Source organism: Lissotriton helveticus, chromosome 8 (genome assembly GCF_964261635.1).
Source record: "Lissotriton helveticus chromosome 8, aLisHel1.1, whole genome shotgun sequence".
NCBI classification, from domain to species: Eukaryota; Metazoa; Chordata; class Amphibia; order Caudata; family Salamandridae; genus Lissotriton; species Lissotriton helveticus.
Window position 1 is genome coordinate 1,582,431,870 of NC_136069.1, and position 25,243 is coordinate 1,582,457,112.

Below are 25,243 nucleotides of genomic sequence, written 5' to 3' on the forward strand. Positions count from 1 at the left end.
GGAATCAAAAGCAGTCCTAGCAAATTTTGTCAAGCCAGCCCACATACTTTATGTAGGATGTATGACGGTACGACGCGGGCTATTACCACGCGTACCGTTACAACGCGTGTTTTACAACGCAAGTTGTTACCACGACTTGCACTGTAGGGTGCGGACTTAAGAATAGTTTAATTTACTATTCCTACACCAGTCCCCGTGGATAGTAGGGAAGGTGTTGGAATAGTAAATTAACTATTCCTTGTCCTTGAGCGCCCTCCAGCGCAAGTCGTGGTTACGACTTGCGTTGTAAGAGACGCGACGTAATGGTAGCGCGGGGTAACATCCGCGTCGTAAAGGATGTTCCCCCTTTATGTAGCATGAGAGCATAGTGTGTGAGCTTACGCACTGAAAGGTGGATTTGGGGGCAGAGGAGGTCCCCCCCAACAAATGTTTGATAAAAGTGCAAACATGGTGTGTTTTACAACACATCATTCATTAGAAAACCTTGTCATGTAATTAAAGGGGTAAATGAAGTGTGAAGACGGGGCTGCATGGCTTAATTAATGAATAGTTAGATGGTGAGGAGGAGGGGGGCAAATTGAAATGAAATCAAAATAAATGTTATAAAGCGCTTGATTGCCCATAGGTGTCTTGGTGCTGGTCTAGCAACAGAAGAATGAAGAAGATAGCAGCCTAGATTAAAGTCTACAAATTAAGCAGACAGGTGTTAAAGTTATTTTTGAAGGATGGCAAGGAGGGACATATTTTTAACTGGAATGGCAATGCATTCCAATGTCTGGTTGTCCCATAAATTGTATTGTATTGTATTGTATGGCATATTTGTATAGCGCAAAAACTGTCACCCAAAGGGTATCCTGGCGCTTGACTTGATCAGCCATACGCAAATTTATGCTGCCTTAAACTTTACGCTATCCTGGGGAAAAGGTGTGTTTTTAATCCCTTTTTAAAGGAGGAAAGATCCTACTTACTTCTCAAGGACAAGGGTAGAGCATTCCACAGCTTAGCTGCAGCGAACCTGAAGGAGCATCCGCCCATCGGAATCCTCATAATTTTAGGGATTACCATCAGGCAGGCTGATGAGGAACGAAGGGGTCTAGTGGGAATATACCAGGAAAACATTGTCTGCACCGAGGACGGCCCCTGGCCATGGAGGGCCCTAAAAACAAGACATAGTGCTTTAAAATCAATGCGCTGCGCAATTGGCAGCCAGTGGAGATCCATGAGCGCCAAAGAAGAGGAATCAAGACGCCGTCTGGAAAGAGCCAACTTAGCAGCCATATTCTGCACTCGCTGCAGTTTACCCACTAGGGTGGCTGGCGCGCCCAGAAGTAGCGCGTTGCAGTAATCAAGCCTGCTTAAGATGATACTACGCACTACCTCTGGGCGGGCATGGGCCGGGAGGAAAGAGAGAATCTTCCGCAATGTTCGGAGCAGCAACATGCACGTTGCCACGGTTTTATTGACAAACGCGTCTAGCTATAGATTAGATTCGAACAACACCCCCAAGTTCCGAGTTGACACCGCCGCTGCCCCCGTGCCCTGGAAGGAGGCAGGCCAAAAATCCGGTGGCAAAGGCCGAGGGATGCAGTCCGATGAGCAGTACAGTACCTCAGTTTTTGAGCTGTTAAATTGCAACGAATTCAGACTCAGCCATTCTGCGGTAGCTGTCATACAGCGCTGATAAGCCTCCTGTGACACGGCATCTCTACCCTCAAACGAGAAGATAAGTTGCGTGTCATCAGCATAATTGATGACCGCAATGCCAAAGGACTTGATTAAGCTGACCAGGGGATGGAGGTATAGATTGAATAGAATAGGGCTAATGGCCGACCCTTGAGGTACGCCCTGCCCCACTTTCCTGATGTCCGACCAGTAGGGCGGCAAGGCTACCACCTGGTGTCTATTACCAAGGTAAGAGACCAACCAGTCCAGGGCCAGGCCAGCTACCCCAATCTCCTCTAGTCTCCTGATCAGGATGGCATGGCTGACCGTATCGAACACGGCCGACACGTCGAGCAGCACTAAAATGGCTGCTCGACCAAGGTCAACACGCGAACGAAGGTCATCCAAGGCGGTCACCAATGCGGACTCAGTGCCGTGGGCTGGCCTGAAACCAAACTGAGCCTCGTCCAAGCAGATGTTAGTTTCTAAAAAGTTGGACAGATGTTTTGTCACCAATTTCTCCAAGATCTTGATTGGGAAAGGAAGCAGTGAGATAGGCCTATAGTTTGCTAAGCAAGTAGGATCCAGTGTGTCCTTTTTCAGAAGCGGTGATACCACGGCCAGCTTCAAACAGTCCGGAACCCGAGCAGTACTAAAGGACTGACAGCAGATGGCATGAAGAGGGGGGTAAAGCTCCTCATGGAACAGTTTCCAATATTTATATGGCAACGGGTCGAGGGGAGAGCCCGATGTAATCCCGTCTGCCACGGAACAAAAATCCTCAAAGGACGGGAGGGGGAAGCTGTTCAGCCGGGCTTGCCTAGCATCCAACTCCAAGATCTTAAGGGTAGTCCCCGATGCAGAGTTAGACATAGCTTGGGGAGCAGAGGTGACCGGAGTGCCAAGATTGCTCAAGATGGAAGTGATCTTGTCCTCAAAAGCCTTTGCCAGAGAATCGCAGAGCAGTTGGGAGGCCGGGATGTCATAAATAAAGCCTCTTTCACTCAAACAGGCTCTTTTGACTTTGGGGTCAATCAGATTGAAAGCTAATGAGGAACAAAATGACTGAGGAGGAACATTCCTAATGAATTTCTTTTTTAAATAGCCTGGTCCTACATTATGAACAGCCTTGTAAGCAATACACAAAGCTTTGAAGTCTATACACTAGTGAACTGGCAACCAGTGAAAATGGTCCAATGCCTTAGACGCAGACTGATACTTGGTATTCCAAGCAGCAGCCGTGAGCCTTACAGGTAAGATCTGTGGGGCGGTGGGGCCGGGTGAGGGGGGATTTCGATAGATGATGACTAGGGACAATTATATAAATCATTAATTTGCCCTGGTCATCGTCCCTCGAAATCCCTCCTCACCAGGCCCCACTGTCCCACCGCTCTTACCTGTACAGGCTGCCGCTGGGAAGCAGTATTCTTGCTGCAGGATCTGCAGCTTATTAAGTAAACGTTTCTGAAGATTAACATACAAGGAATTGCCATAATCAATTTTAGAGAGGACAAGAAAGGTTACAACTAGTTTTCTCTGTTCTTTTGGAATAAAAGTAAAGATCTTTCTCAAAAAAGTTTAAGTAAGAAAAGCAGGGAGGCTAACTGTATTCACCTCCTTGTCAAATGAGAGGTGGTTGTCAAAGACAAGTTCCACATTTTTCACTTTTGATGTTGGGAAAAGAATATCGCCTAGCTCAGTTGCTTAACAATGAAACTTCAGTTTTGTCAGAATTTAGTTCTAGGTAAATATTTTGCAACCAAATAATAACATGTTGCATACAACTAAGAACATTTGCGGTGATTCATTCAATTAGCCAGATACTGAAACACCAATTTGGGTATTAACTGCATTGCAGGCAACAGAAAAAAATAATTTATTTAGTAAGGTAGCTAAAGGAGTAACGTATAAGTTAAAAAGGGTAGAGCTCAAAGATGAACCCTGGTATACCCCGCAGAGAAGAGAGAATGAGCTAACATTTAACATCTGTCAGTTGTAACAAATTGTTCTCTCTCTGAAAGAAAGAATGTGAGCAATGCCAAGGCAGTACCACTTATGCCCAAGGTTTTGACACGGTCAATCAAAACCATGTGATTTTCCGTGTCAAAAGGGGCTGAAAGATCCAGTAAATTCAGCGCTGAAGCGTTTCCGTTGTCCAAAATTGCTCTCAATTCCTTCAAAGCAGTAATCAGAACAGACTCAGTGCTATGCTGGCCATGAAAACCAAATTGAGAATAATCCAACAGTTTACTGGATTCCAAGAAGTAAGTCAATTCCCTGTTAATAGCCTTTTCCGCGATCTTCGACGGGAAAACAAGAAGCGTGATGGGACGATAATTACTCGGGACCAATTGATTAATGTGCACATTTTTTAATAAAGGTTAAATTTAAGCAACCTTCGAATTTGTTGGAAAGTATTCTTGCTGAAACATTTCATTAAAAATCGTGGTAAGATAGTCAGCTATGATGGCGGAGACCAACCGGAGGGTCACCGGTGGACAAGGGTACAATGGAGAGCCAGAACGGATGTGAGGATTAAATCCTGAGCTTGGTTCACCGTCAAAAGGGAAAAGAAAGAAAGGGATGGTGAGGTGATGGTAATGTTGTGGGAATCTGAGAAGAAACATTGCCAGAAGCTGGAACATATGCCATCGGCGATGATGCGTGGGCTGGGCCCTTGCCACTGGAGAATGTAATATATACAACACCTTCTCCTGGAAGGCAGATGCCATATTATCAGGTATGGTCCAACTGCTTTTTTTGGTATCCTGATCGCTAAAATTGGCAAGTTTTTTAATTGTGGCAAAACGTTCTTTATTAGAGTCCTTAGGTGAGATAATTGTTTGTGAAACTGGATGAAACAGCACATGAAATCACAGACGCCGCCTAATCTTTTCAAAGCGCATTTGTTTAAATGAACAACTTCTAAAATGAAGGCAAAAAATATTAGGGAGTTCAACACATTTTCATTAAGATTGAGTGGAAATGTAGCCATTACACTTCTCACTGTGCACCTTAATAATGCAAATCACAAAGTTCAGGCACCTCCAAATCTCCATAACATTTTTCCAAGTACAAAAAAGTAACAAAACAACAGCCAAGGGCCTGGGGCGGGGGGACCTGGTATTGGCCACACTTTGTACCTTCTTGAGGGCTGGGTAAAATGAAGATGACTCCACAAGTACAAGATTTCAATCATTTATCCTTTTTTCTTTTTCCCAAACATTTGAAATATTTGTGGTCACCAACATTCACTGAACAGGGAAGACAAAGTGGTGGCTGAATGAACTCCCCCCAAACTTCCTAATCCTTATAGCCAGGCTGCAATGCAACCATAGGACCCAAACAAATACTTTCCGTTTTCATGAATGACAGTCCTTCATCTTATGTTTTGTTATTAAACAGTGTTGCTAGGCCTGCTTCAGGCAACCAGACCCTTTAGAACATTACACTTTTGTTCATTAGTAAGTCACAAAAACTTGCATTGAAATTGGACCGCTTCTTTGCCGGACTCAAAATCAAAAGCAGTCCAGGCAAATTTTGTCAAGCCAGCCCACATACTTTATGTATCATGAGAGCACAGTGTGTGAGCTTACGCACTGAAAAGGGGATTTGGGGGCAGAGGAGGTCCCCCCAAGAAATGTTTGATAAACGGGCAAACATGGTGTGTTTTACAACACATCTTTCATTAGAGAACCTTGTCCTGTAATTGAAGGGGTAGATGAACTGTGAAGACGGGCTGCATGGTTTAATTAATGAATAGTTAGATGGTGAGGAGGAGGTGGGCAAATTGAAATGAAATCAAAATAAATTTTATAAAGCGCTTGATTGCCCATAGGTGTCTTGGTGCTGGTCTAGCAACAGAAGAATGAAGAAGATAGGAGCCTAGATAAGAGTGTACAAATTAAGCAGACAGGTGTTAAAGTTTTTTCTGAAGGATTGCAAGGAGGGACATATTTTTTAAGTGGAATGGCAATGCATTCCAATGTCTGGTTGTCCCATAAATAAAGCCTCTACTGCTCAAACAGGCTCTTTTGACTTTGGGGTCGATCAGATTGAAAGCTAATGAGGAACAAAATGACTGAGGAGGAACATTCCTAATGAATTTCCTTTTTAAATAGTCTGGTCCTACATTATGCACAGCCTTGTAAGCAATACACAAAGCTTTGGAGTCTATACACTTGTGAAGTGGCAACCAGTGAAAATGGTCCAATGCTTTAGATGCAGACTGATACTTGGTATTCCAAGCAGCAGCCGTCAGCCATACAGGTAAGATCAGTGGGGCGGTGGGGCCGGGTGAGGGGGGATTTCGATGGACGATGACCAGGGACAATTAAATAAATGATTCATTTGCCCTGGTCATCGTCTGTCGAAATCCCTCCTCACCCGGCCCCACTGTCCCACCGCTCTTACCTGTACAGGCTGCCGCTGTGCAGCAGTATTGTTTCTGCAGGATCTGCAGCTTATTAAGTAAACGTTTCTGAAGATTAACATACAAGGAATTGCCATAATCAATTTGATTAATTTGGTTAAATTTAAGCAACCTGTGGTAAATAAATAATTAATTACCGGTACTATTTTTGAATACATTGAATAAAACAGATAGCTCAATAAATAAGAGACAGGATTCGAGGTATCTGAGTCTAACAGGCTTTAATCAGGCATAAGGGAAGGGACAGGAACGGGATAGCCTGCACGGAAATAGAATGGATGGCAGCTGCAACGTCTAAGTAACAGTACAAGGTATATATACATTACAATTACATTCAATACAGTAGGCGTGTTCAAGGCGTATACATGGACATGTGATGTAGACGTCACAGAAGTGTCATAAGATAGGCGGAAACATGGAGGGGGCTACCTGAGCAGCTGGGACCTTTAACCTAGTGGTGCGCGCAAACGGGCTATGACGTGTGACTAGGAAGAACTGGGGGCTATGACTTCTGCACTAGAAGAGGAGACTAAAGTCTACGGTGTCAGGACGACATGTACCTATGGCATATCTGGTATCTTGTGTTTGGAGTACATGTTGATAGAAACTAAAAGCTATCAGGGCAGAGGCTACTTGACTCTAAGGCTGGTGCATGCATTTATTCTTCGTGTAATGCGTGTGCTAGGAATATTCTATGAGTATTAATACAGTATTTCTCTTACATGGAGACAGAAAGACTAGACCATAGCTGAAGCTGTTTATACGGTTCAGTAGCTAAGGAATGCAAAGACGAGGAGCTGAACTGATAACTAGAAGCATAACATACTCTTGGCATACAGGCAGGCAGAGCTGGGCACCGCGCTGCGCGGAAGTAAGTGAAGGGTCAGGAATGCAGGTGGGGGCTGTATCGCTCCTCGGAGCGGGTTCAGAAGACTGGAGCTTGAATCTGGCGTCCGGGCCCTTTTGAGGCCTAGAAACGGGGACAATTCAATGAATTAACGTGTACACTGTAAATCGTGGTAACATAGGCCTAGTACTCGTTGCTTTCACGAGAACTGGAAACTGGCATACTAGAGTTGGACACAACTATAATTGCGTCTTTAATCGATCATAGGGGGATACATATGCATATTAATCATGCACATATAACATAGGATGGGGAACACGTAGGGACATAGAACAAGGCAAAATATAATTTTCCTCAAACCTTCGAATTTGTTGGAAAGTATTCTTGCTGAAACATTTCATTAAAAATCGTGGTGGAGGAGGAGCCAAGACAGCATCCAAAATAGCAGCTTAGAAGCCCAGCTCCGCCGCTCGCCCTCTCCCTCCCTAGCATCCTGTAATTTATCCTGAGTCTGCACCATACCCCCGCACGGCGGAGGTAGCGCGATGCCCTCCCGTGCAACTCCGGGTTCGCGATCACCTCGGATGGCTGCGTAGCGTCGCCGCGAACAAAGCGGCCTGCGCCAGTCGTGAGCCCGGACCTTGAGCTGTGACGTGGCCGGGGTGGAATCGATCAACAGCGGATGCGGCCAGCGTAAAGGACCGGTTGACCCCCGCGGAGGTCGCTGTTTGTGGCTTTGTTGACGGACGCCAGCGGAGTGCGATGCTAGTGCTTGGGATCACTTGGCACGCTTCTGGCTGACTTTCTCTGCGTCAGAGCTCCCGAGACCAGATGTTATTTCAGCCGCCCACATTGAATCTTGTGCTGTGCTGCCCAGGGTGATATGGCCCTCAGTGAGATCGCCTGCCGGTCGCGGTAGGCGCTGGATTATGGCTCTTCCCCGGTGGGTGAGAGGCTGGTGAAGCTCCACTTATGAGGGTCCTACTTCACTCCGCTCCGGCCCCAACACGTTCTACTGGGTGATAATGAGACTCCGGACGCCTGCTACGATGTTTACTATCCTGCCTGGGGGGTTCCCGGGGGCGAGGAGCGTTGCCACCGCTGACAGTGGAGAAAGGGAGTACACACTGAGAGATGTCCTTTTGGCTGTTAATGACTTTCATTCCTCCCTGAACTGTATATTGTTGGCCCTCCATGACTCACTGGCGTCTATTGTTCCTGACATGGGACCTAGGAGCGCTGATGGGAATACGATGGCCTGTTACTGCTCAGTCGTTTGCCACCGTGGATTCCTTGGGGCGTGAGATCCTGGATTTCAACTACAGTGAGCCTGCCGGCTTGCTTTGCGCGACCGACTTTCCTTCTGGATTTCCGACATATGTACTCGCCATCAAACAGTATCGCCGGGCCCTTTCACTATCGGACAGTGACTATTGGCGAAGGGGATTTGCTACTGTACAGCTGCCTTTGCTGAGCGCCTGGCTGGCTCGTGAGAAGCAAATTTGGTCACCGGGATTGCCTGTCTATGGAACTGCTGGGTCGGAGTGTTCGTCTACTTTTACTCGGACTGGTCAGGGATGAGCATCGCATGATTGTTTTACCGATTCGATGCCTTTGGTGATGACGCAGAACTTGGCTCGCTATTGTGATTGTGGGGGGGGGTGTAATGGACACCTGATGATTGCTACCTCCCCTCTTGGGGAGCTTACACTCTCTTCTGGGAGGCGGTGGGGGGGGGGACAGGGGGCGGGTGCAGGGGTCCTCCTCCATTTTCTCGTAACGGGGTTTTAGTGCTTGGGGCGACAGGCATGCCTATAGGGGGGGGTGGGCCGTAGCCTTGTGCTGGTATGCAGGGTGGGGGATGGGATTTGTTTTCGTTCCTTTTTTGTTTCTATGGCCCTTCTTTTTCTCTTTCTTCTCGTATTTCTTCTATGTCTTTTCAATATTTCGCTTGGGTGTGGGGGTCCTGTCTTGTTCCTTTTGGGTTGGAATTCGGCGAGATGCGCTTGCGTTTGTCTTATAACATCTGTTGACCCTGATGGGTGGGGCATAGGGTTGGCGCGTAGCTATTGTACACTGACGTATTCTGATTTGCACGAATTTCAGGTAACTCTCTTTTCACATTGGTATAGACGGCGAATACCCTATTTTATGACTTTGCTTGACTGTATGTCCTCGGATCCTCCTTCCTATATTATAAAATGGAAGCCTCTCATATCCTGATATTTAGTGGCCACGCTTACATGTAACTCCTGTTCTTTCGATTTGCTATGATTTCGGCGCTAGCGATGCTGACTTGTGTTCTTTTATTCTGTATTGTTTTTTGATCCTAAATTGCGACCGGCCTGAATGGTTGTAGGCCCATGCCTGTATTGGTTTTAAGTGTTATTTCTGAGGTTTCCAAATAAAAAGAAATAAATAAATAAATAAAAATAAAAAATCGTGGTAAGATAGTCAGCTATGATGGCGGAGACCAACCGGAGGGTCACCGGTGGACAAGGGTCCAATGGAGAGCCAGAACGGATGTGAGGATTAAATCCTGAGCTTGGTTCACCGTCAAAAGCGAAAAGAAAGATAGAGACGGTGAGCTGATGGTAATGTTGTGGGAATCTGAGAAGAAACATTGCCAGAAGCTGGAACATATGCCATCAGCGATGATGCTTGGGCTGGGCCCTTGCAACTGGAGAATGTAATATATACAACACCTTCTCCAGGAAGGCAGATGCCATATTATCAGAAATGGTCCAACTGCTTTTTTTGGTATCCTGATCGCTAAAATTGGCAAGTTTTTTAATTGTGGCAAAACGTTCTTTATTAGAGTCTTTAGCTAAGATTATTTTTTGTGAAAAGTAATCAGATTTCTCCACAATAATCTTGGCCTTATATAATGAGATTTACTGTTTATCAAGAGTTGTTTATGTGGGATTGTTGTTGAGTCCCCAACTACGCTCTTGGGGCCCAATTCACAGAACTAACTTTAAGACAAAATCCTAAATTTACTACCATTTTGGTATTCACATAAGGCACATTCTCATTTTGGTTTTCACAGAAGGCACTTACTCATTTCGGTATTCACAGAAGTTAGGAGTCCTAACTTTAGGACTCCTAAATGCCTTCTGTGAATACCGAAAGTCTTAAAGTCAGGATTTTTCTCAGTTTAGGAGTAGTAAAGTTAGGATTTTTCTCAGTTTAGAGTAGTAAAGTTAGGAGTCCTAACTTTCCTACTCCTAAACTGAGAAAAATCCTGCCTTTAAGACTTTCGGTATTCACAGAAGGCATTCAGGAGTCCTAAAGTTAAGACTCCTAACTTCTGCGAATACCGAAATGAATAAGTGCCTTCTGTGAATACCAAAAAGGTAGTAACTTTAGGATTTTGTCTTAAGTTAGTTCTGTGAATCGGGCCCTTGAAGTCTGCTGAGCTGCTTTAAGTATCTAAGATTCTGTGAAAACCAAGGTTGAGAGGGGGTTAGCCTCTTTGTAAGGGATGGGCTACATGGGGCTAATTGATCGATGGCTAAACTAAGGCAAGAATTGTATTCTGAGATATCCTTTTCAAGTATTATAGAGGCCTTAGGAAAAGAGGATAACAGTTTGTGATCAAACTGTTCAGCCTCTATTTTGTGCTAAGGTCTAAAAGTTTTAACAGAGCTGGGAATAGCTTTCTTGGACAGCTTGGCTATGGGATTAAGATGAAACAATTCTGCTGCATAATCAGACCAGGTAAGGGCAATGTCTCAGAGAAGACAAGAGTGCTATTGTCAGAAAAGATGCCATCGAGTGTGTGACCTGCAGAATAAGAAGAGAGAGTAACCAACTGATGTAATTCAAGTCTAATTATAAGGTCAATCAAGCTAGCTGAGTCGCTAACCTTCAGGTTTTCGAAATGGAAATATAAACATCCAATAACAGTGAAATCAGCAAAATTGACCTTATTCTCAAACAGATGACCAATATTAACAAGAAAAGCAGATCTTGGTCGTGGTGGGCATTTCAGGAATAAATGACAATGAATATCAACTTGTGTCTTTGTGGAGCAAATGGCTGTGGTTTTCATTTTATCTTCTGCATTAAAATGTCACCCTACCCAAACACTACTTCCACCGATCCTTATGAAACATTCAGAGCTTGGATGTATTTAGCGCAGTGCACTGATTTAACACCTCAAATTATTAAACACAAAACATTAAGCTTTGATCTAAAATAGGAGAGTATGAGATAACCAGGAATTGTTTGAATTGCACAACATGAAACCAGGAAACATTACATCAATCCTGGATTGCACTTGACAACATTGGGGGATCCTCGGCAATTACTTCACAGTGCCTTCTTTGCCTATCATTACACAAAAGCACCTTGAACTACATCACTTTGGGATGGGCACTGTATAAAAAAATACTATATTGTTGCTATGTCCATCTTATTAACCTAGGCTACATATAGGGGCAAAATACAGGTGACTTTCCTCTTGGTTCACCAATAGCTTCATAGTCAGAGCCGCCTTGATAGAAGCATAAATGTTTCTAAGTTCATGATTAGAATCTATCACTTCTAACATTGCCACTCAATCCGATGTTATAATTTGAATGTGTCGCAAAGACCACATTATAAATAAGCACACTTTTTCGCATTTTGAAGAGACTTTATTAAACATGTACTCAACTCTCTGAGCCAGTCAACAGCGGACTCCTCAGCCCTGTCCACCTCCGAGAACCATGAAGGTCAGCACTGCTTGGAGTGACTCTGCAGGAGACAGGAACAACCCAAAATGCAAACACAAATCATTTTGAATCACTTTGAAATCATTTGCAACATTTTTTTTTTAAAGCACCAAGTGCTGCAGGCAGGAAATGTGGCCGGATTGCCCCAATCCCCCGCAACAAAACTGGTCTCTACCTTGTGAGCCCCCCCTGGAAAACGCCAGGTAGTGTGCTCCTGGGCCTAATTATAAAAGTTTGTACCTACTAAGCAACAAGGGCCTGATGTAGGTAGCCAAATACCGGTCAGTAACGGCCGATTTTTTACCTACATCTGCCTCCTTCAAATATACCGACTCTTAAATACCGATTCGGTATGGGTCGGTATTTAAGAGTCGGTAAATCGAAATTACCTACATCTGGCCCCAAGTGTTTATTTCCAAATGTTTCATTGTTGAACAGTATTGAAAAGACCAACCTAGCATGTTTGTAGGACTCTCTGGTTTAATGATGTTTTATTTTTTCAGACTATCCGGTTAATTAAAGTATACAGCCAGCAATATGGAAGCCACAACACCAAAAAACTGTGCAGACCAAAAAAGAAAAACATGCTCCAAGAATCCCTTTTCTAGTATAAAGGTAAGACAGTTAATGAAAGGCCTGTTTTGGGTCGCACGCCAGGGGAATGGTGATATAACAAAATGCTGCATGATAGTTTTTTTAAGCAAGGTTTGACTTTCTTACTTGAAAAATTCCATTTGCATCACATGCCATAAAATGCTATATAAACAATTGATTAAATGAAAAGCCCATTGTAGACAAACTGTCAGCGCTAAATTAAGCACAACACACTAGGGTGACTCAATATTCCCACAAGAGACTGGGTATAAACATTAATAACACAAAGGGCCTTATTATGCTGTCGGGCAGGCTTACGTCCGCCCCCACACCATTGTGGATTGGAACAGACCGCCCTCCGGTCAGCGGTCCCAACCGCAGCATTACAACGCGATTGCACATGGTGAGGTTGCATACTTCCGTTTCCCTACGGGTGCTTGTACTGTGCCTGCAAACCAGCCATAGCATGAACTCCCGTAGAGAAATTGAAGAATCTGTTCATCCCTGCACTGTGTGGCAGGCACCTTGAGATGCCTGCCACACAGTGCAGGGATGAACAGGGGGGCATCACAGGTGGACCACTCATCCCCAACTGGATTTTGGAAGTGATCCTACACCAATTGGGAGAATCCCCAACTGTATTGACCCCTTTAAATTTATGAAATCTATCATCAGTCAGATGGGAATCTTCCTAAGCTCCGGCATAAATCTACCGAAGCCCTACTAGAGAACCTCATATTATGGGTTCAGTTTAGTTTTTCAGGGATGTTATAATTAGCTGGACATTTCACTCGTATAAAACCATAGAAATTCCCCCGTTATAGTTATTTCAGCTAACTATAACTCACGCGCCCGCAATGCACTGCTGATGATGTCACATATTACAATATTACATCACTCATGACATGGTCAGCGACATCATTCATGACATCACCATAAATTTCCCCTTCCTGTACGTTATACTGGGTCTATCGGAGATGCAATCACCAACGATGTTTTCACATTTCAAAATATTCCAATTCTTGGATAAGATCTTTTGAATGTGTTTGGACTCGGCATTGTATGTCAGAATGAGGCGGGTACTCTCCTCAGTATCAAGGGCACCCTCAGATGTCTTATCCTCCAAGGTTTGGGATCTAGGAATGCCATCTGCTCTTTTCTTGACCCTATTGAGTACCCAAGTGGGATAACCTCTGATTTTGAAACGATCTAACATTTCAGTGCATTCTTGTTGGTAAGCCTCCTCTGTTTTGCAGTTTCTCGTTGCCTTTGCCAGCTCTCCAAAAGGAATACTCCATTTGAGAGTTTCTGGATGGCTGCTGAGGGCATGAAGAATGCTGTTGACCGCAGTGGTCTTCCTAAACAGAGTGGTGTGTAATTGGTTATCTTTTATGTCAAGCTTGACATCAAGATATTCCGCTGTTGTTTTACTGATGTGGCTAGTCAGTTTGCTGTTGTTGGTGTTAATGTTCAGTGTCTCAATGAACTGATTGGCATCACACTCAGTGCCCTTCCAAATGATGAAGAGATCGTCAATGTACCGCCACCATGTGGTGACCTGGGCAAAGTGACCTGCATAGGCGGGGTCGGCAAAGATCTTCTGCTCCCCGCACCCCATGAAGAGGTTCGCAAAGCTGGGAGCAAAGCATGAACCCATCGCGGTACCGACGACCTGCTTGTACAGGACCCCGTCAAACAAAAATATATTGTTCATGAGACAGAACTCCATAATTTCTAACAGCACTCTATTGTGTTACCTAAATCTGAGTGGACGGGAATTGAGAAAATGTTCACAGGCTGCTAGACCCTAGCTGTTGTCAATTATGGTGTACAGTGACTGTACATCCAGTGTAATGAGAAGACAGTCATCATCCCACTGTATGCCCAGTATCTTAGTAAGGAAGTCTTTGGTGTCCTTAATGTAGCTGGGTAGCCCACTCACCCATTCACGGAGGTAGTGGTCCACATATTTGGAAACATATTTGGACACACTGGCTTTGGAGGACACAATGGGCCGTCCGGGTGGATTCTCCTGATTTTTGTGGAGTTTGGGCAGCAAGTAAAGTACGGGGAGGACAGGATGATCGTTTTTGAGGTACCCTCGATCTAAGTGCCGCGTTTGACACGGTACATCACAAAATTCTGATGAACCGTCTCGCCGACCTGGGAGGGTCCGGAGAAGCCCTGGTTTGGTTCGAGTCTTTTCCATCGGACAGAACCTTCCAGGTCTTTGACGGCACATCCATGTCATCAAGCAGGCCTCCGGGGTGTGGAGTCCCGCAGGGTTCATCCTTGAGCCCTACGCTCTTCAACGCATACATGAGGCCGCTGGCTGGGATTGTTCGTCCGCATGGCATCAACATCATTTCCTATGCGGACGACACCCAGCTGGTGGTCTCCCTTGCGCAGAAGAGTGGCCTCCAATCACCGCCCAATTTAGCGGCGTGCCTGGAGGAAGTAAGGAGTTGCATGATGAGCTCATGTCTGAAGCTCTCTGATGACAAGACCGAGCTCATGCTCCTGGGCCCGGCGGCCCCCTCTACTATGGATCTGTTATGGCCCGCGAGCATGGGGACGGCTCCTGCCCCCAGACATAACATCAAAAGTCTGGGGGTATGGCTAGACAAGTCGCTGAGCCTCAATACACAGGCCACCAAGGTGTCAGCCACCTGTTTTGGCCTCCACAGGGTGATCAAAAAAATTCTCCCCCTTCTTCCATTTGAGGCCAGACAAATAATCATACAGGGCCTTGTCCAATCCCGCCTGGACTTTAATAATGCCCTCTATCTTGGAGCCCCCGACTATACCCTAAAAAACTCCAGCGCATTCAAAACTGTGCTGCCCGTGCGCTACTGGGAGTTCCACGAAGAACTTCAATAAAAACAGTCCAGCCCGAACTGCCAAGCCATGTCTTCCCTGGACCAGAAACAAGCATCCTGGGACCGGTTTCGGATTCATAATCCTCATCAGCCAGGCTATCTTGAATCCAGTGGCCAAGTGAACAAGGGACTCACGTCTGAGCATACCCTGCCACAGTTAGGGCGAACAAAGCGATACAAAAGGGGATGATGGACGGAGCGTTTGAACAAATCAAACACTCACCCCCAGTCAACTGATCTGGGTTTAATCCATCCCCATTCTTTAGTTCACTCAGCCACTCAGACCTTTTGTATCGCTTTGTTCGCCCTAAGTGAGGCAGGGTATGCTCAGACGTGACACACATAAGGCACAGGGTCAGACTGATTTGCATATAGCCATGTCTGAACTGGGGTGGCTGAGTGAACTAAAGAATGGTGATGGATTAAACCCAGATCAGTTGACTGGGGGTGAGTGTTTGATTTATACAAGCGCTCCGTCCATCATCCCCTTTTGTATCGCTAGACTTAGATTGAGCACATATAGAACAATGTTTGATGTAAGCCTCTGTATCTTTGCGCATAGTGTTCCACCAAAAGTATCTAGACAACACATGAAACGTCTTTTGTAACCCCAGATGACCAGCTAGAGGGGAATCATGAGTCCATGCTAACACTTTTTGTTGTAATGGCGCCAGAGGAATGTACAATTTTTTGTTATGGAATAACAAGCCATGTGACCTCGTTCTGTGTAGAGGAGCTCCATCCAACCATCCTTGTACAACCTATATTCTTCTGGAATGGATCCAAGGAAACACACCGAAGGAGTGGTACAACTAGAAGCCAATAAGGATGCAGGTGTTTCTTGTTTAGAAGGACAATTACTCAACTCTCGAGTGCAATGTTCCATACAGTAGGCAGAATTGAGGTCTATACTTCACCAATGGATCATGTAAAGTGAGCCAAGGCATCCCCAAAATGAGCTTAAAATGAGGGGCATCAATCAGATCGAACTGTATTGTCTCGAAATGGGTGGACCCAACCTGCATAGACAGCATCTGAGTATGGTAACATACAGGTCCAGAGGTCAAAGCAGTTCCGTCCACTGCTTTAACAGGCTAAGGCTTCAATTTTTTTATACATGAAATACCCAACTCATATGCCTATCTTTGGTCCATGAAATTTCCAGTAGCCCCGGAATCCAAAAGGGCATGTACTTGAATGGATCCAGAACTCTGCATCTCCAATACTACACATATATTCATATGAGCAACAGAAGTCTGTACAGTGTTAGCCAGAGTAGGGAAGACCTTGGAATTCTCTAGCTGCAAACAAGGGGTCTCCTGCTTATTTGCGCTCCTTAGTTTTCCGACGTCTCAGACTGAATTTCCACAGCAGAAGCCTTTTTTTCTCCATGAAAATCTTTGTATGAAGTTCTGGTTCTAGACTTACACTCCTTAATAAAATGACCTGGCTTTCCACAATACATGCAGAGCTTTAAGGTCCGTCTTCTCTGTCTCTCTTTGGAATTAAGGAGACCTCTGATTCCACCCACCTGCATGGGTTCCACTCCTTCCACAGACGGAGGACGTTCTTCAGCACTGGGTTTCGTTCGTGTAAACAAAAACCTGGAATCAGACCTCTGTTTATCTCCCTTCCTCTCCTGAAGGCGATGATCTAGTTGAACTGTCAAGTCTATCAACTCATCACAAGTTGACGGCATGTTCACTACCTGTGCTAACACATCCTTCAGTTCACCTCTCAGGCCCTGGTAGAATAGTGAAGTCCTTTTCTCAACTGGCCACTCAGTTTCTACTACCAACCTATTAAATGAGGTGATATATGTGATAAGATCCTGTGCACCCTGTTTCAGTGTTATGAGCTCTCTATCTAAGGTCAATTGATGTGCCTTCCTATCAAAGAGCTTACGCATTTCTTCGCAAAAGTCATTAAAATTGCGTAACACTGGGTCATTCCTTTCCATTAATGGAAAGGACCAACTAGCAGCATTGCCCCCCAGATAAGACATTACAAACGCCGTCTTGGCTTGATCATCCGGGAAGACCGCAGGTTTGCACATGAAGTGCAGTTTACATTGCCCCAAAAATGTGCCAAATTTCTTTGGGTCTCCAAAATATCTTTCTGGAGGAGCCAATGGAAGCTGCAAGGGTTGAATTACTTGAATGGTGGATGACCCAGACCCCCCTGGATGTACCTGAGTGGCGTCATGTGATTGGGGAGGAGGAAGAGTCCAACTCTTTATATAAGGAGTACCTCGTGTACTTGTCGGACTAGCTCGAGAGATACCAGCTACCTCTCTACGAAGTGTGCCTAGCTCATTCCGCATTTCTAAATTCTCCCCCCTAAAGGCGTCCACCTCCATCCTCAGGGCAGTCATAGTTTCCAACACTGACGTTAAAACAGTGTTGGTGTCCATCGCTCCGGCTGCACGTAACCTTGGGCTTGTCACTCTGTCAGAAACCATACAGATGCACTAACCTGTAGCAAGGTGCAGCAGGAGCGATGTCCAAAGCTAGATCTCCCTATCCCCTGCAATGGCACACCCCGGGTGTAATGAAGAAACACCACTGAGCGTAACACCGCCAGGGAAGGGGAAAAAGGGACAAAAGAAACAATAAAGTGCAGCTGTTCAAAATAAAGTAGCAGATAACTTCGGATATCTGTGCGAAGTATAACTCTCTGATCTCTGGTGGTAGACCCTGCAGAGGGAGAGACAAGGTATCATTCATACATTCCAGACCTATGAATAGATCAATGCACTATGTGAGTGGAATATAACTTAGAGTTTAGATAGCCGCAAGAATCTCCTATTAATCATTCAAAAACATGAAAAATAACGCATAAAAGTAAAGAAAAAGGTTGTGTAGGTAGCAAGACACTCAAAATACTGTGAGCGTAGTTCCATTAGATCCTTTTGCAACTTGAACAATATACTTCTTAGTCTTGCAAGTTAACAGTTCATATACGTTGCAGAATCTTCTGTTACTTCACAAAAGGATTCAATGACCAGCAAGAATTGGATTTACACAGTCTTACTCCTTAGGAACATGTAAATATCCAAACGTTGATTCAAAAATCATAACGAAAATCCAGTGTCTTTGGCAAGTTCAAAAACAAGAAATAAATTCCCCTAAAGTCAAGGTTTATTTTAAAAATGTTCGTTTTTCATTTCCAATCACCATTAGAGCATCCGCTCTTCTTCTGGGATTTAGCGTGATTGAAAACGCGCTGCTGAAAGAAACAAAGGCGCCTTACCGTGAGGCCAATTCAGTTTGGGTGTAAGCGTCTGTTCTCTGTTCAATAGATAACAGCGCCTGCCTCAGATTCCAGCGCATTCAGTGCGCGATCTAGGCTAGGCGGAAATCAGAACTCAGGCTTACCGGCTTCAAAAGTTCACGAATGGCGAACCAACAGGAAACTAAAAACGAAGGTAATCCGTCGTTTTCAAGGCGCTGCAAGAGCTGCAAACAAACACAGCTTACTCCTAGGGTCAGGTGACAAGCACCGGACTGCTGCTAGAGGAGGAGTATAAGTTAGAAAATGAAAAGTGAGAAAGGACATCCGCCCCTAGTGTACCAACATTCTCGCACTAATGTCATTCATACAGACACCCCAGGGTACGTTGTGACACTCAGCCTGTCCGCCCCCCCTTCTTTCCAGATCTACACCCCATGTTACTATTTAATCCACAAATCACTGTCAAATTCAACTGTGCTCCCTTTCCCCAAAGAACAAGTTTGCTGAAGCCAGCCATGGATACGAATGACGACATGGCCATACTAAGGAGGGACTAACAAGCCTTACAATGAATCAGAAGACAGCATTTACAAACGACAAGCACACAAGCCAATGGAAAATAAGGGTGGGGGAGTGGGCAAAGCTTCCGTATTCAACTACCACAGCTCTTTGCAGAGCAGCGCTAGCGCGCTGACTCACACTAGACTATAAAATTAAGAATGGACAAAGAAAGGGGGAGCAGCACCCTTGTTTGTTCTGCCGATTTGACCGACACCATGTGTGATGTTTAGAAGCTGTATATCCTGGCTATTATTGTGAGGTGTGTAATTTATTTGGTTACTTTGATGGTTGTAATAGACCGAATAAAGTTTTACTGAACTTAACTGACTGACACCAAAAAAAACAACCCCTTGATTGCAAGAAGAAATGAATCTAACAGCTCCTTTAACACCACAAATAGGATGTCAACTTCCTCAACCAATTCACCTTTCTCCCACTCATCCCTGCCCTCTTCATAATCTAACCTCAACTCATTCACACCCGTGTTCACTTCAGTCATGGTTTGTCCTGACACATCACTACTCTTTAAACCAGGCACAGTCCTGTCCATCAGCATGGGTATTTTGTGAACGAGCCTGCTGTGTGCGGAAGGCCGCCGTAAACCCACTATGTCTTCCAACCTACATCCGGGGACCATCATGCACCTCGTTGGTACCACCAACTGTTGGCCAGCCTCACCTGCTGGCATCATCATTCCAGGTACAGTCCGGCTACACCAACCAGTGGGTGCCCTGCAGTAACCGGCCCTCGAACTACATGAGCTCCTCCGGTCTGTAACCCCTTCTGGTCCTAATCTGGCACCCACGACCATCACCCCCCACTATGGCTTCCCAGCGTTGCCCATGCCCCTGACTCCCTGGTCCCTGCCTTGCCTCTCACCAAATTCACCCCGTGTCCCTGCCCCACTGCCACCTCCTGGCCCTGTAAAGCTGCTCCCATTGTTCTTAAGTTTCCTCTATGATCCTGTGCTGTTCCCTTATGCTGGCCTCCAGGTCAAACCCCCGCCACCTGTTAGTGTGTCCCCACCTCAGCCCTTCCGGCCTGTGTGCAACGCCTTGACAAGTTGTGGAAGGAGCCAGTCCTAACCCCACCAGCCGCTCTACACTCCATGCATCCTCAGCCTACATTATAGCCATCTCTGAACCCCCTGTCCCAGTGTCTTCCATGGGCCCTTGCACTGACTCCTCTTTCTTTCTTTTTGTTTACTGGCATGGCATTAGTATGCTCTGATGTCATCATTTGGCCCATCGGGCTGCCTTAGCTGTTAAGTCTAGTTGCATATCCAGAAGCGCAGGCCCGACTCCACTCTGAGCCTCCGCAGACTCATCATGCGCACACACGCAGCTTCCTACTTCGAACCTACCCCCACCGCACTGTGCCTCTGAGTTTGAGTTTGAGTTTGAGTTTTAAAATACTTGTAAAGCGCTCGTACACCTGCGGTTTCTTGGCGCTACTGCTAACCAGATCCAGGGCTAAAAGACGGGGAAGACTGCTGGGGATTTAATCAAAGGATTTTGTGAACAAATGAGCTTTGAGATGTTTGCGAAATTGCGGGCACAGGGCGATGGATCGCAGATCCAAGGGAAGGGAATTCCAGAGGATCGGGGCAAGGGTAGCAAATTTCGAGCCTCCCCATTTCTTTGTCCGGTAGCGTGGGATAGTGAGGAGGGACTGGGAGGACGAGCGGAGTTCCCTGGTGGGTACATAGGGGGTGATCTCTGAGGAGATAAAAGCTGGAGCCAGGTCCAGTCGGGCCAAGAAGGTAATGGAGGCGAGCTTGAATTGAATTCGGGCTCGCACAGGGAGCCAGTGCAGGGATTTCAAGAGAGGGGAAGAACGGTGAAATTTGGGAAGATTGAAAACCAGGCGGGCCGCCTGGTTTTGTATCTGCTGCAAGCGCCGTAAACTATATGCCGGGATACCTGCATATAGGGCGTTGCCGTAGTCCAGGCGGGACACCACCATGGCTAAGGTGATAAGTTTGAGAGCAGAGAAGGTGAAGAAACGGGACACCCTGCGTATAGTACGCAGTGAAAGGAAAGAGGAAGATACCACAGAGCTGACCTGGGAGTGAAGAGTGAGTTGAGAGTTGAGCTTTATGCCGAGGGTTTTAACAGAGGTAGAGGGTTCCGGAGAGGGGCCAAGAGAAGGGGGCCAGAAGAGAGGGGACCAGGGGCTGGATGAACCACCCGTCAACACCAGCTCGGTCTTATCGGGGTTGAGTTTAAGGTGATTGTGGTTCATCCAGTCCCGGATGTGGAGCATGGCAGATTGAAAATTAAGGACAGAAGAGGGAGAAGAGGAGAGGTTAAAGACCAGCTGGAGGTCATCCGCATAATTAAATACGGCGACCTCCATTTGTTGAAGAGAAAAGATAAGAGGGGCAATCCGTTTGCTGATGCAACCTGCCGAAGCCATGCGGGGAGACTCTGCCGCCTCCCTGGAGCTTTCTTAGCTGGTGCCTCAAGCAACACGCTGCAGCCTCGCCCTCCCCACTTGCCTTTTATGCTTTCCCCGAGATGGGGAATAAGCTGCAATCATGGCCGCCACAACACCTGGCGCCATGCGAGTCAGGCAGCACGTGCCGAAGCAGGCATGGTCAAGAACGCCAGTCCTGAGCATGTCAGCACGACCGCTGCACCCAGGGTGCACAAGGTGATACGCACAGCTTCCGACTTCTCCGAACTGCTCCTGCTGCCGCGGAGCCCTGAAAAGTAACAAATGTCTCTCCGCAAACTTTCAGTCCCCGAGTAGTGTGAAAGGAGTCATGAAGAGGCTGTTCCTACCTCTCCTGACTCCATCATATTATCTCCGGGAACTCCTGCACCCCCCTTAAACCCACCTCTCTAGGCCTCACAAGCCCTTCACAAAGTTTCCTGGGGGAAGACTAGTCTGCGCCTTTCACTTTCCCCGGGACCCTCCTTTCTCAAGGACACATTCATACTTTTTTCATTTGTTTAGGCATGGGGAGAGTAATTGATGTGAAAAGAATCACAGAATGTTGATCTGACGCCGAAACTCAAACCTGATTCCCAAGACCCAAAGTTGGGAGCTCTGGATCAATAGTTGTTTTAAGAGACCGAGAACAGAGAGTAATGAATTTATATTTTAGCTCTGAAAATGATGAAGGCTAACCAGCCATATTTGGTGAAAAAACATGTTGGCCAAACTCTGCCCAGATCTTGAAAACGCTTACTACAGGATCACAGAAATGAATTAATAAATTATACACCAACTGAGCAAGCATTTTATTTAGTATGTTCTAGATCGGTGCGTCCCAAACATTTTAGAACCTCAATCTTTTTAATAGCAACAGACATTTACGGTCCACCTAGCTTTACCGGACATTTGATGGGGATAATTTCTTAATGTAGTAGTAGATATGCTTTCAAAATGTTGAACTCCCAACATAACATACTCTACACTTGTTTGCGTTCCTCTCGAGCGGAAATTGTTTGAAAATGTCACAACCGTGATCATGCCCTGCCATATGTCTTTATCATACTGTGGCCAAGATATTGATCTGCCCATAAAAGTGACAGATGGTAAATTGAACTGGCACTTTCACTTTCAGAATGGGGGGCTGGCCTGGAGTATCTGTTCACTAATATTACAAGGCTTCTAAAAAATCTTGATGTTGATAACTGTGATATCTATCTATCTATCTATCTATCTATCTATCTATCTATCTATCTATCTATCTATCTATCTATCTATCTATCTATCTATCTATCTATCTATCTATCTATCTATCTATCTGTCTGTCTGTCTGTCTGTCTGTCTATCTATCTTTCTATCTACCCAGCTATCTACCTATCTATCTATTTACCTATCTATGTTTTACCCACTGGTAGTTATGGTTAGGTCTGCTTTTCCATAGGAAAGCCTTTTGAGGTAAAACTTTGGCACTATTTCAAGAATCCTCACAAACCTTCCAAAAATAGCTAATTCCTGGAAAGTTTCAGGGTAATGGGTCAAGCAAGACCAAGAAAAAGAAAGGGGTGTCCCAAATCAAATCTCAATGTATTCTTCATAGATGTTTTTGGAATGGGCTAACACAAAAACTCCTGAACTAAATTACAACAAATTTGTCAGGAATTGTTGTGTGTTTCTTGCACGGGCCGTTGTCTTTTCCCCTATGTTAGCTTAACTATGTACCAGTAGCGGCTGCTACCGAATAGGGGTGGAGGGGCAGTATATGGGGGAATTAAAAAAATCATAAAAGCACTTACCTGATATACCACCAGCCACGACCTCTCCTCCGTCTTCTTCTTCCCAGCAGAAAACACACAGCCTCCCAGAATCCCCTAGCAAATCACAACACTGCCTTACAGCGGCGTTGTGATTGGTCTGAGCACCGTGGTTCGGTGCTCAGAGAGGGACTGGAAGGCTGTGCATGTTCTCCACCCAGGCTGTACAATACAGCCTATGGAGAACCTGCAAAGTGCGCATGATGGTTTGGCTGGCCCAGGACGGTTGGCCAAACCATCATGTGCACTTAAGGTGCAGCCACCACTCCTCCTCCCTCGATGTCAGGGAACCCGCACCCACCCCACCTTAACCTAACCTGTCTTCAACAGCAAGCTCAATACAAAAAAAAAATGATAACAGAACGTCATTACCAATTTAATTTTTTGCATTGAGTTTTCAGTTGAAGCAGTTGCGTGACGCTTCTCCGCCATAGCGGAGGAGCCACTGCTGCTATGCACATTGTAGGCCACTTTTATTTTGCACACGTTACTACAAGACATGCTTGTTTTTGTGCCGCATAGTATTTTCACGCAGAACCTTCACATGTTTTCATATTTTATAATGTTCCCGGGATTTGGTCTGAACACAGTAGACAAGGTCAAACAACAATGCCCCTTGTTATTTTCTTTGGTCACAAACTAGCACCTAAACATCACAAGAAAGTGCAGCTGCTGTTTGTGGACACACATGTCTTGTCATATAACCAAGGACAAGAGTTCTGAAAAAAAAACACACTACGAGAAGGTCCTGAAGCAGGAGTGCTGCATCAGCTGGATGTAGAACACTCATCCCAGAGATCTATATTATATAATTATTTCCCTTCAGTAGAAGGGGCAGCGGCATTTAGGCTATTGTGTCTTATAATATGAAAGGTCTTTTTATTGTCAATGGTTTGTTAACCATGCTAATGATATTTGTGGTATGCATTTGGTTTCTAATTGTAGCAGAAATACTGCATTGTAGAGCACGATAATTTGAATAAACATTGCAAACTTCCTTCATGTTTCTTGTTTATCCTATTGTGGACAAGTATGAGTGAGTGTGTGAAAGGGTGTGTCCTGTTACCACGAAACCTGGGAGGATCAAGAGTGTTGTGTTTTGGGGTGGCAACTCACTTGTTTCTCTGGAAAGGCTAGGAGGGCAATTGAAGCACTATAGCCAGTCAGACTGAGGCTCATAGATACTGACATGGTACGGTGACTCAGTCCCTACTTGCTGATGTTCTATGGTCCCAAGTATAGTTCTGTTCCTGAGCAGAATCCCAGCAACATGGCGCCACCAACGTTTTGGGCAGGTACTTATTTGCGGGAACCTGAGTAGTGCTTGTCCACAATACCCTCGCACCATTTACCAGAGACATCCGTGGTGCTAGGGATTAATCCTCCACAGGTTTTAGGGATCACTTAGTTCTGTTGGTTTTTCAAGCTTGGATATTAAAAGGTTACCACCCAGCTTGTGTTATGCTTTGAATCCATTTGTAATTACTTATGGCACAACCTATTGCTATTGTGGCCAACTGCCAGCGGTCTATGCACATTTAGTGCAACATGGAGTCCCCTATTGTGGGAGCTCCTGTAATCTTTGTAATTGAAGCGGACGATGCATACCACTTTGAAGGTTTTTTTAGTCATATTTCCAACTGTGGATGCTAACACAAGCACTTTTCATGAATATACTGCCACAGAGGCACCTGCTGCATAGAGACCACATGCTCTTGTTGAAATACCTCTTGGAGTCTGAAAACACTAGACTTGGCTTAATGACCCCTTCCACATGTGCCTGGGCCAGTTCGAATGGGTCCTCTCAGTAATGAGGGTGATGCTTGGTAGACATTAGCTGGATAAACCCCCTACCCTAAATCTAATGCAAACCTGGGGTTTTTAGAATGTTCTTTTGCGTCTTGTACAGACGCCTAACTCAGTTTATTTTGTATACATTATTAGCTCCACCTATTCTTGGCTTGCAAGCACAACACCAGTTGCCTGCTGTGCCTGTTATTAGTCCTATAATTGTTAATTTTGTTAATGGGCAAACAACCCACTAATTGTGAGGAAAATCCATTTTG

General features: G+C 45.4%; 1 protein-coding gene across 2 annotated transcripts in view; it reads left to right on the plus strand.

Moving 5' to 3' along the window:
- Positions 1 to 25,243, plus strand: part of LOC144773527 (solute carrier organic anion transporter family member 2B1-like) — a 477,218-nt gene that overhangs the window by 61,862 nt on the left and 390,113 nt on the right. For both annotated transcript variants that reach the window (XM_078658588.1, XM_078658589.1), the window contains exon 2: positions 12,163 to 12,274. In XM_078658588.1, the coding sequence (XP_078514714.1) occupies positions 12,197 to 12,274 (78 nt within the window). In that variant the 5' untranslated portion in view covers positions 12,163 to 12,196. The remainder of the gene's footprint in view (positions 1 to 12,162; positions 12,275 to 25,243) is intronic.